The sequence below is a fragment of the Capsaspora owczarzaki genome (genome assembly GCF_000151315.2).
Source record: "Capsaspora owczarzaki ATCC 30864 unplaced genomic scaffold supercont2.3, whole genome shotgun sequence".
In the NCBI taxonomy this organism is placed as follows: domain Eukaryota; class Filasterea; order Ministeriida; family Capsasporidae; genus Capsaspora; species Capsaspora owczarzaki.
In genome coordinates, this window is record NW_011887294.1 from 674,188 (window position 1) to 691,259 (window position 17,072).

At 54.1% G+C, this 17,072-nt stretch overlaps 6 protein-coding genes across 6 annotated transcripts; 1 reads left to right on the forward strand and 5 right to left on the reverse strand.

Annotated features, from left to right (window-relative positions):
* The first annotated feature begins 86 nt into the window (after window positions 1–86).
* Window positions 87–4,193, forward strand: CAOG_02207 (tousled-Like Kinase family member). Its single transcript, XM_004348907.2, has 5 exons — window positions 87–142; window positions 759–2,957; window positions 3,043–3,135; window positions 3,217–3,831; window positions 3,953–4,193. The coding sequence occupies exons 1-5, from the start codon at window positions 98–100 to the stop codon at window positions 4,055–4,057; spliced, it is 3,057 nt and encodes a 1,018-aa protein (XP_004348957.2). The 5' UTR covers window positions 87–97; the 3' UTR covers window positions 4,058–4,193.
* Window positions 4,194–4,208: 15 nt separating this feature from the next.
* On the reverse strand, window positions 4,209–5,306 carry CAOG_02208 (hypothetical protein; the record flags this gene model as incomplete). The annotated part of the gene is made up of 2 exons (XM_004348908.1): window positions 4,209–4,514; window positions 4,569–5,306. 2 exons carry the CDS (start codon window positions 5,304–5,306, stop codon window positions 4,209–4,211), a joined length of 1,044 nt encoding a protein of 347 aa, XP_004348958.1.
* Window positions 5,307–5,666: 360 nt separating this feature from the next.
* On the reverse strand, window positions 5,667–7,800 carry CAOG_02209 (hypothetical protein; the record flags this gene model as incomplete). Its single annotated transcript, XM_004348909.1, has 7 exons — window positions 7,710–7,800; window positions 7,354–7,510; window positions 6,496–6,579; window positions 6,306–6,417; window positions 6,068–6,209; window positions 5,822–5,954; window positions 5,667–5,720 (listed from the first exon to the last, which is right to left on the reverse strand). The coding sequence occupies exons 1-7, from the start codon at window positions 7,772–7,774 to the stop codon at window positions 5,667–5,669; spliced, it is 747 nt and encodes a 248-aa protein (XP_004348959.1). The 5' UTR covers window positions 7,775–7,800.
* Window positions 7,801–8,768: 968 nt separating this feature from the next.
* Window positions 8,769–9,276, reverse strand: CAOG_02210 (hypothetical protein). The gene has a single exon (XM_004348910.2). It carries the CDS (start codon window positions 9,132–9,134, stop codon window positions 8,919–8,921), a length of 216 nt encoding a protein of 71 aa, XP_004348960.1. The 5' UTR covers window positions 9,135–9,276; the 3' UTR covers window positions 8,769–8,918.
* A 328-nt stretch (window positions 9,277–9,604) lies between these two features.
* CAOG_02211 (hypothetical protein) lies at window positions 9,605–13,805 on the reverse strand. Its single transcript, XM_004348911.2, has 3 exons — window positions 12,929–13,805; window positions 11,056–12,788; window positions 9,605–10,888 (listed from the first exon to the last, which is right to left on the reverse strand). The coding sequence occupies exons 1-3, from the start codon at window positions 13,746–13,748 to the stop codon at window positions 9,674–9,676; spliced, it is 3,768 nt and encodes a 1,255-aa protein (XP_004348961.2). The 5' UTR covers window positions 13,749–13,805; the 3' UTR covers window positions 9,605–9,673.
* A 32-nt stretch (window positions 13,806–13,837) lies between these two features.
* Window positions 13,838–16,972, reverse strand: CAOG_02212 (hypothetical protein). The gene is made up of 9 exons (XM_004348912.2): window positions 16,649–16,972; window positions 15,668–16,528; window positions 15,528–15,562; window positions 15,189–15,392; window positions 14,899–15,051; window positions 14,710–14,778; window positions 14,542–14,623; window positions 14,247–14,452; window positions 13,838–14,122 (listed from the first exon to the last, which is right to left on the reverse strand). Exons 1-9 carry the CDS (start codon window positions 16,941–16,943, stop codon window positions 13,946–13,948), a joined length of 2,082 nt encoding a protein of 693 aa, XP_004348962.1. The 5' UTR covers window positions 16,944–16,972; the 3' UTR covers window positions 13,838–13,945.
* Window positions 16,973–17,072: the final 100 nt, after the last annotated feature.

Consider the following 17,072-nt stretch of genomic DNA (forward strand, 5'->3'; position numbering starts at 1 on the left):
TGGAAATGCATTATGTCCGGTAGAAGGAGGGTTCTCTCTAGAACAGTTCCAGGTCCATTTCCAGGTCCAGTCTTTTGCTGTTTCAAGCCCTGTTCTGATGGATGGCCTGCAGATTGATCCCCACAAGCGCCATCTGCTCGAGGTCGGTGGCAATGTGCTGCTCGAATCCGAGGAGACTTGCTTTGACGTTGTTGATTGTGATTTTGCGTATGAGGAGAGGGTGGTGGGGCGTAAGAAGCAAAACTGTCAAACGATTCTCAACGTCCGCGCCAAATTTCATTGCGCTCGACTCCAGCTGCCCAACGCTGGCTGCGAACGCAGACCCGCTCTCGAAGCGAGGGTGGGCCCTCGTTGGTAACCATTGCGTACTTGTTCATGCAGCGCAATCTGAATCGGCCGTCGTTGCTCCCAAGTCCCGGGCAAGCATGGAAAGATGGAACTTTGTCAACTTTTTTTCCCGCCAAAACTTGGCCAACAACAAAAAAAACCGCGAAAACTTTTTCTGCGCTCGACAGCGTTCTGCGCTCCCTCTCTCCCCACCCTCCATCACCACTCCACTCAAACAAGCGATGTCAAGAGGCAGTGCATGTCCCTCTCACCGAGCGTGCGGGGCCAATCATCGGCCTGGGGTTGCTGGAAGGAGATGCGTGCCTTTTCGTTTCCGCGCCATCTTTCCCCATTCATTCGTTTGCTGATGTCCAACGGTTTGATCTAACCCGCTCGGTGCTTCCTTCTTGCTCTGTTCTGGGCCTTGTCAGGTTCGCATGATGAACGGTCGATCAGCTTCCTCGGGATTGCTCGCAAGCACGCAGCCAGCCGCGCAGGAATCGTTGTTTGGAGGAGGCCTCTCGCAACAAGCCACGCTTGGCACTGTGCCAATGCAGATTGCTGACAAGGAAGTCTCGACGAATAGTAGCCCGATCAAACAGATCACGGCAGTAGCAGCAGTGTCTGCAGCCTCGGCCCAACCCCAATCGACCTCCCGCGGCTTGCCACAGGACGTCGCCGCCACTGCCCAAGCTGCACATGACCCGCACGAACGGGCTTTGCATCAGCAGCAACTGGCCACGCTTGGGAGCGACCAGCCTGTGCTTGCAAGCGCGCAGCAAGCAATCAATGCCAACAGCAACTCGCCATTTTTTGCGTCAGAGCGCTCCAACATGTCCCTGATTTCTGTCTCGTCGGTATCAAGCAACTTGGCGTCCGACTCCTTGAGCGGGGGCGAGGTGGACACTCACATGGCCAATCCTCTGGGGTTGCGGTCCATCCGGGCCGACGATTCTCGCAGTAACGACGTGGGTTTGGCACGCTTCCCGCGTCCAGATTCGCCAGGAACGCGCAGCACACCAGCCAGCAAGCGGAAATTCTCAACTGCCGAAGACGACAAGATTAAGGACGGTGTTGATCGGTTTGGAGAAGATTTTGACAAGATTCGTGCCGCTTACCCGGAGCTCGACCGGACCTCCGAGCAGCTCAAGGCTCGCTATCACCGTAGCAAAAAGCGTGCAGCATCTGAAGATGGCCTTCCAGTTCCAGCGTCGCCCCTTCCCCATGGCGCTTCTGCTAGTGCTGCGGTTGCGGCTGCGGCGGTTGCGGCTGTGGCTGCTGCAGCTGCTGCTGCCGTTGCGCAACGGCCCCGACCCATTACACACTTTTTTGCTTCGGCCTCAAAGTCAACCGTGCAAACCAGCCCAAGCAAATCCTCTGATCCTGCGGGGATGCATCTGGCATCAGCAACTCGCGCGCCGCAGGTCGTATCGCAAGCAAGTCTCGTTGTCGAGCCGATGCAGACAGAATCACCATTGACAAATCCGATGATCGGGGCGGCGCCTATTCCTGCACCTACCCGCTTTCTCGAGCCTGGCCCTTCTTCCATCGTTGCTGCTGCGTCTGCTGCTGCTGCTGCTGCTGCTGCTTCTCCAAAGAAGGCCACGCCTTCTCCCAGGACGCCGCCGAATGCTGCTGTATCTCGATCAATTCGCCCCGACATCATGCAATCTGTGCCCAGGCTGTCGATGGCACTCCAGACTGAGCTGAGCGGCGGCGATTTGGATCGGCAGAGCGAAGCCGCACAAACCGCACTCAAAACTGCTCACGAGTTGGCACGCACACAGTCCGAAGATGCGCAACGGCTTACTGTTGCCCTTCGCGACTCGAATGAACGCCTTCGCGCCGCAGTTGCTCAGGCTGAGGAGGCGACCCAGCTGGCCCAGGCGCTCAAGGACTCGGAAGAGCGCTTGCGCCTGTCGATGGCTCAGGCGGATCGCTTCATGGCATTCATTCCACAGCTTCTCACTGCGCAGTGCGTTGAGGAGAAGCGTGCTGCTCGTGAGAAATGCGTCCTGGACAGTCACCGCATTGTCAGCTTTGTGATGAAACGCCGCGGCGCCGAGTTTGTGGAAGCGTGGCAAGAAGGTGTTGCGTTTGACGAGCACCGAGCCAAGATGCAGGCCATCGTCACCCAGCGCGAAGAGCTCGATCGGCAACGAAAGGCGCTCACCAAGCGCAAGCCCGCCACCCCAAAAGCGGCCAAGGGCGGCAAGAAGGACGACGATTCCAGCATGGACACGACTGCAGACGGTGTGTTTGCCAAGCCCGCGTTGCCTGCTGGCACGGTTTCCAAAGCCGGCAGTGCCGCGTCAGGCACATCTGCCCAAAGCGCGACGAGCAGCAACAATCAGTCCCTCTCCGCATCGTCAAGCAGCGACGAGATGTCGGCGATGGAGCTGTACGAATTGGATGAGATCATCAAGATGCGACAGCTCATGCTGAAAAAGGAGGAAACGGTCCTTCTTGAGCAACTCGAAGAGCTCGAACGTGATCGCAATCTCCACATCCGTGAACTCAAGCGCATCCGCGATGAGGATGGCTCCCGTTTCAACAACAACCCCACACTCAATGGCCGCTACCTGCTTCTTACTCTTCTTGGCAAAGGGGGCTTTAGTGAAGTGTACAAGGTAGGGGTTTGTCGAATGCGGTCGGATTTTTGGTTGTTCTGCCTCGATGGACTTGCTTGACTGACAAACACACTTGTTTCTGCAGGCATTTGATTTGAAGCAGTGCATGCATGTCGCTTGCAAAATTCACCAAGTGAACAGCGCGTGGAATGAGCAAAAGAAGGCGAATTTTGTCAAGGTACGGCGATTGGGTCTATTGCACTGTGTACTTTGGCGTCGATTCTTACTCTTTTGTGAATGTTCTCTCTTTGGCCAACAGCACGCTTGCCGCGAACTGAAAATTCACGAAAGCCTCGACCACCCTCGAATCGTCAAACTCTACGACGTGTTTGAAATTGACGCCAACTCGTTTTGCACGGTGCTCGAGTTTGTCGGTGGAAACGACCTCGATTTTCACCTCAAGCAGAACAAGATGCTGCCCGAGCGTGAGGCGCGCCTCGTCCTCGTTCAGCTGTTCAGCGCACTCAAGTACTTGGCCGAGCTCAAGTCGCCCGTCATTCACTACGATCTCAAGCCTGGCAACCTGCTGTTGATGAACGGCGAGGTCAAAGTGACCGACTTTGGCCTCTCGAAAATCATGGAGCTCGACCAAACCAACGGCGAGGCCTCGGAGGGGATGGAGTTGACGTCGCAAGGTGCCGGCACCTACTGGTACTTGCCTCCCGAGTGCTTCCAGATGGACCCGAAGGCGCCGCCCAAAATTTCGTCCAAGGTGGATGTTTGGTCTGCCGGCGTCATCTTTTATCAATGCCTGTATGGCGTGAAGCCGTTCGGCCACAACCAAACCCAGCAAGCCATTCTGCAGAATGGCACCATTCTCAATGCGCGGCAGGTTGACTTTCCCGCCAAACCCGCAGTGTCTCAAGAAGCAAAGGTAAAGCAAACCCCGGCTATGGTGATGCTGCAATCGATGGCAAGTCTTTGCTCGTGCTCATTTTGTTCTGGGTTGGTTTGGGGTTTTTTTTTTTTTTTTTTTCGTATTCTGTGCGTGGCAGGACTTTTTGAGACGCTGTCTTATGTATTCCAAGGAACAACGCCCTGACGTGTTAACGCTGCTGCGCGATCCCTATCTGCAAATGAAGAAACCGCCGAAAGACTAATGTGTTTTTTCGTTTGTTTGCCGCCGGCCCCAGCTTTTGTCACCAGCTTTCGTCCTTGTAGTTATGTATTCATTGTATATCTCCATGTATCTTCGAGTCAACATCGATGAGCATTGAAAACAAGTCAAAATTTCGCATTCAATTGTGTCGCCTACTCGGCCTGGGAACGATCGAGGTTGTCAAACACATTCATCACGTCGGCGTGATCATCCAGAGCCTCCATGAGCCACTCGAACTGCTCTTGTGTTTCGGCGTTGCCAATCGACACTTGAGATTCGGATAAAAAGTCGATTCGCAGCATGGGCGGACCAACACCAAGTTTGGTCGCGGCGTCGCGAACGGCAGCGCTGTCGCTCGGTTGACAGATGAACGACAGGGTGGATTCCTCAACATCCGCCTCGGTATCCTCGGCCCCGACATGCACGCCAACCTCCAGGGCTAGATCGTCCCACTGGGACTGAGTCAAGCTCCGCAGGGGAGCAGATGGCGCACCACCTGTGACGGAACCGACAAGTTTGGCCAAATCCTCGTCGCTGGCCAACCGAATGGTCACCACCGCGACGCGCTTGAAAATGTATCCTACGGGCGCCGGTTCACCGCCGACTTTGCTGAGCAATGCGCGGATTTCGGGGAAGGTCCGCCGCGTATTCTCTGTGAGCGTTTCAATCAGCAACGAAACATTGCCAGGGCCTCGCGCCTCAAAGAAGTGGACCTGCGCCTTGTCGTCAACCTCCTTGCCCGACGCTGCGACCTTGATGGCGTTGCGGATCTTGTCGATGGGGACGTCGTTCTGGCGAGCGCGATCAATGATGGCGCCCAGGCGAGGATTGAAGACTGGATCTTCGCCACTTTCGCGCACGCAGCTGCTAATCTCGCGCGAGAACTTGGTGATGAGCTTGCCTCGCTTGGCGTCGGTGGCTGCCTTGGCGTGCTTGATCGTCTTCCACTTGGAGTGCCCGGCCATTCCACGCGCTGGTGGCTGCATCCTCACCGCGGCGACCGACACGCGTTTGGCTGCAGACAACGGCACCAGTAATGCTGCTGCTGCTGCAGGCGTCGCAAACGTAGGAATAGTGATAGTAGGGTGACGCGATGATGGATCGTGGGGTAGCCGTCCGGCTGTGCAGGCGAGTGAGGTGTATGCTGCTCGACCAGCAACATGTAGACGGATTGTTGATCTGCACAGATGGTGGAGCATTGCGCTGTAGAATGGAGACTGGAAGAAGGGTGTTGTAGATGCATTGATCATTGTTGGATGGATGATGGTTTCAACAAAAGAACTTCAACACAAGAACTTCAACCAAACCACAACTACTGTCCTCTTCAGTGGCAATTGTTCAGGAAGATAACATCAGACACAGCCATGCACATCGCAAGTGCGGATTGGAAACAAAGAAACAAGCTGGCAAAGGGTTGTCAAAAAATGTTTTTAGTTTGTTGTTGTGGTCAAAAATACGGGCGAAAAAAGACCACACATGCAAGATTGACGTCAAAAAAGGCCTTCTCTTTGGGCTGGGAGTGTGACGAGAACGACTTGAACGAACGAGCAGTACAGCAAGATTAATAACGGACACAAAACAAGGAATGAAAACGATTGTTCCCAATTTGTTTAGATCTTGGAGTAACCGCCGCTGCCACAACGGAAGGTGAACTTGAAACCATCCTGCTCATCGAAGACAACACGAGACAGCAAGAAATTGGGGTGAGCAAAAGGTTGAGGGACATGGGCGAGACAGCCAAACACTCGCAAAAAGCACTCAAAACACTTGCCTTGATGAGGCCAGGAACCTCACGCCAGAAATCAATGTTGGGGACCATCTCAACACCGGAAGCGCCGCTGCGGGTGCGCTTGAAGATCATGCCGCCGACAAGGTAAGCGAAAACAGTCGGGAAGAAGCTAGGGTTTGGACAGAACAACAAAAAAATAGAGGGCAAATGCAGAGTGTCAGTCATCTTTGAACAAATGACACCAGGAGTTGGAAGAGGGGGGGGGAGAAGAATTGCACTTACATGATGAGCAGGATTGAACCACCGCTGAGGCCAGACGATCCAGAGTCACCACCACCACCGCCGGGGTTGTAGTTGCAGGTCGAACCGGGGCAGAAGCAAGCGTGGGTGAACGCCATCGTGTAGGTAGCAAGGCAGCCAAGATCTATGCGACATGAAGAGCGGACAACGCCAATCGTGAAGCATGAGTTGAAGGCCGAGCAGGCAAAAAAAAAAACCAGACACAAACGACAAATCATACCAGCAGGCTTTTGCTCGGTGGCAGCGGTCACAGGCTCGCCCTTGGTATTGGGGTCGCAGTTGAAAATAACACGAGTGCATCGGGGAGAAGCGTCAGTGGACTTGAACTCGACCTGAGATTAGAGAGGCAATCAACGTCAGAAACAACTCTTCCATGTCCAGGCTTTTCTCTTGCAACGAGCTTCACATACAGTGTTGGAGTTGGTGCCATCGGTTGTGCTCATGAAGTTGGTGCCGATAACATAAGTGGAGCCACCAGTAGACTGCTGGCAGACCTGTAGAAAACAGTCGACCAAAGAATGACAAAGTGAGTGCATGAGCATCCACGATGACTATTGATAATTGACGAGTATGTGGTGTGTAGATGAATGTTGCAGTGCCACAGAAGCGAACAGGCGATTGTTGGGGAACGGGTGAGAATGTTGGCGAGTGGCAATTGGAATGGCGGACTGAGTCGTCATCGTCGCAAATGGCCGATGCACGAGACTGTGGCACACTCACTCGTGACAATCATAAAATAAAAAGGAATAATAATAATAAAAATAATAATAAAAATAAAAAGGGAGATTTGTTCCATTGTTCAGGGCGGAACGAACCCCCGTGAGGACGCATCGTCTGCAAATCCATCGTTCGAGGACGTGCGAGACTTGCTCGCAGGTGATCGATCAGAAAAGCGGGCGAAGGAAAGCAGGTGAAACGAGAAATATGCGGAAATTCAAAAAGGAAAAAAAAAAAAAAAAGCCATTGTATCGGTTGAAATCTGGCTTTGGCTTTGGCTGGACAACGACAGCCATCGAGAAGAGTATTGAGGAGTGCTGCGAATGCTCACTAAATGATGAACCAACCCACCACCAAACCCACCAGAACAGTGAAACAAGCCAACGAACGAACAGACAGCAAAGAACAAAAAGAGAAAAAAAAAAAAAAAAAAAAAGACACAGATCGCTTTTTTTTTTCGCATTGCGTTGGTCCAGGCTTCGATGCCGATGCCGCGTTGCCTCACTCGGCACCACTCGGTGCAAAGGTTCGAGTGTAGGTAGAATGCTTACGAGATCGGTGGCAGCGCAGGAGCCAACGGCTTTGCCGAGGCCAGGGCAGAAGTTGTAGAGGTAGTTGTAGCCGTCAGGGCCGCCAGTCGACGAAACGCCGGGAATCGACCAAGGCGACGAGCGGTGGAACTTTGAGACGGTGAAGGATGTGCCAGCACTGGTTGCGAGGAGCAAATGATCGCGAGAAGCGAAGCACGGAAAAGAGAATGGAAATCGAACACGACAGCAGAAGAAGGAGGACAAATCGCAAAAAAAAAAAAAAAAAAAATTGAGTCAAAATGGGACAACTTGTGACCAGCCCGGCAGACGAAACGAAAAGACACAAAAGCACGCATCCTGCTGCGACGGAGACGTACGTGGTGGTGTACTTGCAGGCGGATGAATCCCAGGTGCCTGCGAGAGCCGAGTTGGCGATCGCCATCACAGCGACGACGCAGAGCAGTGCGCTGAATTGGGCGACGGGGGCAAACCAAAAAAAAAAAAAAAAAAAAAAAAATTACAAAAATTTGGTGAGCTTTTTTTTTCTTCCTTCTGATTTTGATTTCACAAAATTCATTCTCACCGCATGATGGTTTGAAAATATGAAGACTGGGGAAGGCGAGTTAAACTTGGACGTCTGAGAAAATCATGACAAATTCATCATCATGTTGGGGTTTAGTTCCAAGGGGGGTAGACGTGGTTGAGGTGGTTTGTGAATTCAGGAGATTTGGTTTTGGCATTGCAGCTTTTGTGTCAGACAATCGATCAACGAAAACTGGCCGATCGCTCCACAAACTCAGCTCCTGGGATTCAGAGTCTCATATTTGACAATTTGAATTGATATTCCGGTGGTTGTGGACCGAAGAACAGGGCCGGTGATTTTCGGGCGAAAATTGAGAGGCTGGGGTCGGACGCAACTGTGTTTGTCGGAAGAAGACCACAATCTGTGATTTTTTGCTTCAAAGTTACTTGATGGAGTTATCTCAGACTAGGATATATGAATCAGCACATTGTCATCTATTCAACATTTTATCGACAGAATATCGAGACTCGACCCACCCCGTAAACACGGAATTCAACCAACACCCGACCATTGTTTCATCGCTCTGGGTCTTCGTGTCATGCAAGTTTGAGGCCTGCCAAACTATATTCCTGAGTATTAAATTAAATTTCTCACCATTTACAACCGCGGGGACACCAGTATCTCTTGTCGAGGCGTTCCTAGGCAGGCTCAAAGCAGCACTGCTGGAAACGTGGTGGATTGTTTTTGCCGATTCCAGCATGGATGTGCGCAAGGTGCCTTAGTCCCCATGCTATAGTGCACAACATGCTATTCAACTCAAACCAATCTACGTTCGGTCGGTGTCTCCGAATACTCGCTTGCAATGACTTTGAAAAGCTAGAAACAGACAAACGGAGGATTTTGGTCGCAGAAATGAAAAAAACTAAATTGTGTATTAACATCCAACTAAGAGATTATGTACAGACAACGACGAGGAAATAATGTTCGGCGAGCGCATCTTGATCAGAGCAACCCATTATTGGACAAGGGTTTGCCCGCTACGACGAAGCGCCACGCCTCCAATTTATGGTCGGCGTTGGTGGGCCTTGGGTGCAGCTGTTTCTGCGACTTGCTGCCACGGGAAGGGATTGTTGCGATGGTCAAAGACAACATCGGTCTTTCGTGCAGTGTGGATCATTGATCCGACGCCGTAGGTGACAGCGGTGCCGACAACGGCAAGGAGAGGAAGAATTTCCTTGTACTGCTTGACGTCGGCAATGATTGCGGTCATAGCGCTCATGGTTGTGAAGGGGTTTGTGATTGATTACAGAGAAGGAGTGCTTCTAGTGTAGGTTTCGAGGCTTTTTCTTGCTTGTTTGTGACAACAGTAGAAAAGAGGAGTGAAGGGCAGCTCGGTTTTGGGCGAGCGCTTTTAAAGCAAAAAAAAGTGCGAAAAGCAAAAAGGAAGTGCGAGCCGTTCTCGCACTTTCCCCTTGTTTCGCGCAGCCTCTCGCTCTTCGTGCCAACCACGAGTGCGAATGTAACCAAGCTCACCTAGAACACCTCAGAAGGAACACTACGAAAAAAAAAATCAATGTACTCTTTGCATCCATCGGCATGATGGGGGTTGGCATCGATGCACGACGACGCTTGAAGATCGACAAAAGCGGTTTGGCGTCACCCGACCTACCCCACTTTGGGCACCGCGACGCCCCGCCTCTTCGTTGTGCTGTCATACAGCGCTCAAACAACATGTCTCTCGCTACAATGCAGTAGAATAAAATGTATGTAAAAAATAGTTAACATGAAAACGCTGCAGGCACAACTACAGCTCAACCTCTAACGCCTGAGCCGAGTCTCCATTCGTCGTACCAGGTAGACAATCGAAAAACTCAACACAGCCATGAACAGCATGACGAAAATAAACGGCCAAAAGGTGTCTGAAAGCGGCTGGTCGCTGCCCAGCTGGAAGGGCAGGTAAATGTTCATGCCAAAGATGCCAGCCACAAGGGTCAGGGGCAGCAGGACCGTGGCGCCGTACGTAAGACGCTTCATGACGACCGCAATCTCGTTACTGAGGAAGGCCACCTCGATACTGACTTTGCCAAGGTACTGGGACTGCGCCGTGTTGAGCGTTTCGCGCGAAACCTCGAGACTCATCATCAGACCAAGGACGTGATCAAAGACATCTCGAAAGTACAGCATTGTGTTTTTGCTCACATGCGGCATGGGACGACTGAGCAAGGAACTCAGAATCTCGCGCTTGGGGTGCAGCCGGCGGTACAGATCGGTGAGGCGCTTGCGTGCCTGGCCAGTTCTGCGCAAAAAGTCGGCCTGCTCCGAGCCGCTCAGAGTCACCACGAGGTCGTCAATCGACTCGACTTCGGCCTCCGACACATCCACTGGCGGCCCGTGCAGCTCGACAATCTCGTCGAGCACAAAGTACACCACCCAGTCAGGGCGGACGTGGCTAGCTTTGCGCTTGAGACGCTGATACACGCGCGTAATGGGCGGCGAGACCACATCATGGAACGTGATGACGTAGTTGGCAAACAGACAGACAAACACGAGGCCGTTGTCGTTGAGCGAGTAGTCCATTTCGTTGAGCGAGTACGAGTGCAAGCAGATGAAGAGGTAGTTGTCGTAAACTTCCAGCTTTTCTCGCGTGTCGTCGGAAAGCACATCTTCGGTGGTCAGCGGATGCAAGTTAAAGACATGCTCCATCATTCGCATGTCGTGCTTGGTGGGCTTGTGAACATCAATCCAAAATTGCTGGCCTCCCGGCGAGAGCACTTCATCTGGGTTGTGCGAAAGCAGCTCGCTCAAATCAGCGTAGGTGCGGGTCGAATTTGTCTGAGACATGATGGTGTAGCGAGGATGGGATTCGGCCAGGCGCGGACGTGCATCCGAGACGAACGAGACAATGCTCCTCACTTCCTCTCCGCTCCTGGACGTGTGGTGCCCGCTTGTCGAATGGTGCTCGAGCAGATCAGTCATTCGCCTTGCCATGGCTGGGTCGAGGGTTTGGAGCTTGGGGATGTGAGGCAGGCCAGACTGCGGGAGACGCACACAGCCAGCGCGGTAAGGTTACGCAACAACAAACCAGCAATGCAAAAGGGGCCCCAAGATCGCACACCCCTTTCCGACACCCTTTCCGACACCCTTTCCGACACCCTTTCCGACACCCTTTCTCCAGACAACACGATGAAAAAAAACCCTACATCATCTCCATCTTTGGCGCCTTGTCTCAGCAGCTGCATCAACCATTGGTCACGATAGCGGCCCATAAGACTGACGGCGTAGGCGGCCGATTGCTTGTCTTCCGTGCCCTTGTTCCGCTTGCGATTGAGGGTGCGCCGCGTATCATAGTGGCTGCTTGCGTCTGCCTCGACCCGTTCCTGAATGACAACTCGGCGAGGCTGGCGTGGAGTTGCCAACGAATCTTGTTCGGCCAGCGCAGGACTACTAAATCCGCGAGTCAGCGGCGGGGTGTGTTGCATGTCTGCCGCCGAGTCATTTCTCGGTACGCCTGGTGCTTCCGAGAAAATAGAGTCTACATGGTCATGGTGGTGGTGGTGGTGGTGGCTTCCCCCGTGCTCGATATCGTCGTCCTGCGTGTTGTACGCGAGCGGCATCCCCGTGAGTTCCATCACATGGCGCTCATGCCGATCATCAGGAATGGCCGACTCTGTGTGAGTAGGCCGTAGCACGGAAGGAGCGCGACGACGCGAGGAGCGCAACATGGCCTCCTCGAGCAAGTTGGTCGAGCTGTGCACTTCGTTGAAGAAGCGATCGTCGATGTGGTCTTGCATTTCCTCTCGTTCCTGCTCGCTTTCGCGTCGAGCGGCGGTAGTTTCAAACACCTCACGAGTGTCTGCTTGACCGATAGAAGGCTTGCGGTTGAGTGTCGCGGATGATGCTGGCTGGGCGCTCGCGCTCGTCGGAGAACGGGCACCTCCCAAAAGCGCCGCGCCAAGCGTAGCGAGCGCCCCCGCCGCAAGGGTACCGTTGGTCGACGAAGCTGCTGCTGCTCGAAGCTGGGGCGAACGCATGACGAGACCCGTCGACTCATCAGCAAACGGATCCGAGGACGAGTCCTGGACGGTCAAGGCAACCGTATCGTGGTCAGATGGGTTGCTAGGGCCTGCCTCTGGGCCCCGAGGCGGCACCTTGAGAGTTGCCATCGCAATCATTTCAGGTGAGAGAATGCTGTTTGTGCGTGACGAGGAAGGAGACGATCGAGGCGTGCGTGCACCCTTCGTGAGCGCGGCCACAGCCTTTTCAGGCACCAAGCCGTCCAAGTCACATGCGTCCGGCGTAGCTGGCTCCACAGCAGCATCGCTAAGGGCGGATGCGATGCGGGGGATGATCAGATTCGGACGACTGGCATCCGGCAGTCCTGACGACGACCCGTGAGGCGATCCCAGAAGCCGCACGGGCTCTGTAGAGACAGGATTGGCCGGATATAAGTGACTGTTCAAGCTGTTCAAGCTGTGCTCTGGAGCTGGAGCTGGAGCTGGAGCGGGATCCTGAGCAGCGGATGCGGACAGTTGCGAGGAAAGCGTGATGGTCGACGCAGACCGGCCAGTTGCCGACGGGTCTTGCGGGGGGAAGAGGGAATCTTGTCCTCCATTCCCAGATCCTGGAAGAATGCCGGTGGTGCTTGCTTGAATACTGCCACGGCTCGAGCCTCGACTGGAGTCAGAACTCCCTCCCTCGTCCTCAAAGGTGTGAGCTAGCAGCGGGGCGGTCGAGTCTCCCGAACCAGTCCGATTCGACGACCTGCTCGTGGCAGTTGACGCAGAGTCGGCATCGCGGACATGTGCTTCGTGCACAAGCACGGTTCGACGCAAGGAGCCGTTGGAGTGGTGCACCCCTTCCGATTTCAGATTTCGAGGTTCTGCGGAGGACTGTCGAGCAAGTCGGTTTGCCTGCCAGTGCGCTAAAAACAAATCTGTCGTGTGCAGCAAATGAGCACGCGCGGGCAACAAATGAGTCAAGCGAGCAAACCCAACAAGGTGAGAGATTGCCTGAAAGCTCGTCCGATGAAGCAATAACCTTTGCCCCCCCCCAATTCCCCAAAAAAGGACAAACCTGGATTGCGAACGGGGCCAACTTTCGGCGGCAATGGTCCAACTCGTGCACACAGCGCGCTTGTTACGAACGAGAGCGCGTCTGCAGGCCAGGCATCACGACGCCCGAGCTCAATCCACGGCGCGAGCACGTCCAATCCGCCGTCCAATTGGCGTGAGTCGTCCTCGTCGCTGTCATCCGCGCTGCGCACACACACCGTGTCGCGGCCAAAATGAGCCAGCAGCAATGTGATGCACAGAGCACAATACAGCGATGCGCCGTTGGCCTCCTGGTCGACGCCGCGTAGCACGACCCGTCGCAACGCCGACAGCGAGACGCCCGAAACCTGCCGCTGGGCCGTCGTGGTCGCACGCGCCTTCTGCAGCAGCGCGCCCAGCCTTGCTTCGGCATCACCGCTTGCCGCATCCAGCAGTGCATTCTCTGCAGCGCGAGTGTCCTGTGGGAGTGGTGGTGGTGGTGGTGGGGCGGTGGTCGTGGTCGTGGTCATGAGTCGAAGGGCTTCACATGTGAGTTTGGAGTCAATTCCCACGATGCTCGGCTCCAGCAAAAGCAGCCCAGCAACCAACTGCGGCTGCAGCGTGCGCACTGCCAATGCGAGTGCCGTGTCGCGGCCGTCCTGATCGAGCGTCCGGTTGCAGAGGTCGTTCTCCAGTCGCGACGCCGTCGTCGGGTCTGCAGCCGCAGTTTCAAGCGCTACAGCAACGCTCTCGAGTCGCCTGGGCAATGAGACGGGCTCTGCATCATCCACAAGAGCACGCTGCAAGACGCCGAGGACACAGCCCGGAGCGTGGGCTACTCGGTCGCACGCCGAGTCGCACATTTTGTGGGTGTGAAATTGCGACGAGCTGCCGAACTGAGACAATGACCAAAGAAGGAGAATAAACGAGTGGAGGGGGGGGGGAGCATGAGGCTGAATATGGAATAGCATTTATGATGGAGGACAGGAAACCGTACAACGATGGCAGAAAACATCAAGCACACAGAAACCAACGAACGAAAGACTCGTCAATCCTGCACTTAGACTTGCATCATTGCGGACGGAGAGGCCACGCTGCTACTGGTGATGGAGCTTGGTCGTGTTAAGGCTGGGGTGGAGCGACCCGAAGGCGGATTGGACTGACTGGAAGTAAACACTTTACGTTGTTGGAACTTTTCCAGCGCGGCCGAGATCATGTCGGAGAGCGGCGCCACCAACTGCGGAGGGGGAATCGCAAACAACAAATCACACGATAGGACACAACGGGACACAACGGAATGAGTCGGACGAATTAGACGCGGTTGCGTGCGGACGGTCCCGCAGCAAAAAATCCTAACTCACCTCGGCATCGTTGGCCGACAGTCCTTGCTTCAGTTGGATGACTTTGGTGTTCCACTGCGACAGCGATGTGGCAATCCGTGCACCCTTCTCTTCTTGCTGCTGCGTGGTGATGGGAAACAGCGCCCACATGTGTCGAACCAACTCCTGAACGGCATTGTACTGCCGACGAATGACTTCTTTGGTGGTTGTGTGAACATCGGCAACAGCTACACACAAAAACCAAGGACGGTGTTGCAAAACATTCAGTGAGTGAAGTTCACGACACAGATTTTTCGTTGATCGAGTCGTAACGTACTGGCAGCGGCCTGTTGCGATGACTGACGGAGCTTTAATGAGTGCTCTTTCATTGTCTTTTCTGCTCCGGTCGAAGGAACAAACTGCGGGACAGCGAATGGAGGCGGTAAGAAGAGGCTCAAGAAGACTTTGAGAAGAGAGGGAAATAACAAAAAGAAGAATGGCCTACCATCGTTAACTGGGGTTCAAACTGGCTCACGGCAGACTGCATGGCTATCAAGGTCGACGAGACATCATTCTAAACGCACCCATCAGACAAAGGCGTGGCGGCAACGCGCGTAAAAAACGAGTGAGCCAAACAGCCGACACACACGTCCGCTCAGAAATAAGCTCGGCAGGATTGGGAACTCGAACAAACCTCTTCCAAACTGTCAACCGGACGGCCAGCAAACATGGCAAAACGGGCCTTCTCGGAAAGGGCAAGTGGAATTGTGTCTGCTGCTGGCTCGGGTCGCAAGTCTAACACCTCGCCGTCGTCAATGGCTGCGGGCTTCGGTCCGGCCGAGTCCATCTGTCCGTCCACTCGAAACAAGGTCAGCGTTTGGTCAACATTCAACAAGGAAGGAAAAAGTCTCAACCAGAAATACCCCCCCCCTCAAGCAAGCATGCAAGCAAACAAACAAACAACATAAAAAAGTCAAGCCCCACCAGATTTTGATTCGTTTGGAGAACCATGGTCGAGTGTCGGTTGAGTTGAGCCACCACAGAGCCCTTGTTGGCAGCAAGTGGATCCTTGCCAAACAATTCTTCAGCCTGCACAACGTTGGGATCTTTGACCGTTCGCTCGTTTTGGCGATCTCGGTGAAAGTAGTGCGATCGCAAAAATCGGAGCCAAAAGTCCTGCTCGGAAAGCTGGTTTGAAAAACAAAACAAAACCAAAAAAAAAAAAAAAAAAAAAAAAAAAACCAGGCGGTGGCGCAAGTCAGAGCAGCAAAACCCAATCGGTCATCGGTGGAGCGCAACAATACAAATGAACTGCGAACATACTTTGACTGGCACGTTGGTGTCATACGCTTCTCGAACTGTGCAAGGGCAACGAGAAAAGCAAACATCACACAATCAGCACTCTCGTCACGCTCTGAAAACAATCACTGTTTCCAGGCAAAGGCACACGTGCTGAGCAATACCTTTGGGATAGGTTCGGAAAATGTTGGCAATGTCGACTGGTGTCAACGTAAATCGTTTGATGCCGTCTGCTCCAACTTCTACATCCTGCTTCATTTGAAGCAGGAAGGCGCTCGGCACACCGACTTTCTGTGCTGGTGTGCTGCGACTTTGCTCGCCCTTTTGGGCTTTCCGAATGAGCTCGCGCTGGCGCTCTTGCCAAAACTCCTCATCGGTGAGGGCGTGGCTCGTTCGGACGAGATCGTCGTAGAGTTGCTCCAGTTTTCGGTCACTCGCCAGCAGTTTGGCACGCATTTCCGCATTGGGCATTGCCAGATTGCCTGACATGCCAATTACGCTGCTGCTGCTGGTGGTGCTGGCGGTGGTGGGAACTGGACTTGAGCTGGACGATCGCTCGGATTTGACGACAGCTGCTGGGGACGAAACGGCAGTGGATGCCGCCGACAGCGGCGAGCCGTTTGCCACCGACGGTGCAGCTGCAGCACTTGTCGAAGGGGACCCTGTTGTTGAAGATGTCTTTGCACGCTGTAGCATTTTCGCAATGACCTCCTTGGCGAGATCGCGTTCCTCCAAACCCTTGAACGCAGTGAACAGCAAGATGACGGACTGCTCAATCATCTTGGGTGCTGCCGGTCCTGCGCCAGCTGCAGGTGTCGTCGAGGACGTTGTTGCACCACTAGCAGCAGCAGCGGCAGCGGCGGCAGCAGCATTCGCAGCAGCGGCAGCCTGCCACGAGTAGACCTTCCCGCCAACGGGAATGACTGGCGTCGGAGCAACCGCTGAAGCCTTTGCGACCTTCGGCGTGGGTGCTTGTTCATTGTACTTGATCATGAGTTTGGGTTTGCCAGTCGCGATGGCTTGCTCTGTGGGCAATGGCAGCAGCAGCAACAACAAGGTAACGTTGGTGTAACGTTGAGCATTACTACGACACACACCCCTCCCTCCAGAAAGTGACGAGTTTGGGGAGAACGACGGTTTGTCACCTTTGATGCGGGACCACGGCAGGACAAGCGTCATTGCTTTGGACGCGGCGACGAGCGCTGCGCCGAGCTGGCTGGGCTGGCCGGGCTGACCGATCTGCCCACCACCAGCCCCAGGTAGCCCGCCAGTCTGACCTGCTGCTTGCTGGGGCAGTGCAGCCTTGCGCTCGTACCACGCAAAGCGCTTGGTGGTCAGGTGGAGGACGCCCGGACGCTCCTTGATCTCCACTTCAAACTTGTCGAGCTCGGTTTCGTCGGGTTGCAGCACAAACCCAAGCCGCGCAGCAACAGAAGCCATCTCTTCTGTAGTAGTGTGGGAAATGAGAAATAAGAAAAAAAAGAGAAGTGATACGTGATCGCGAGTTAGATCTAGAATGGATGTGTAACAGTGGGAGGCTCAGTTTTCATGGTGCTGAGAATCGACAAG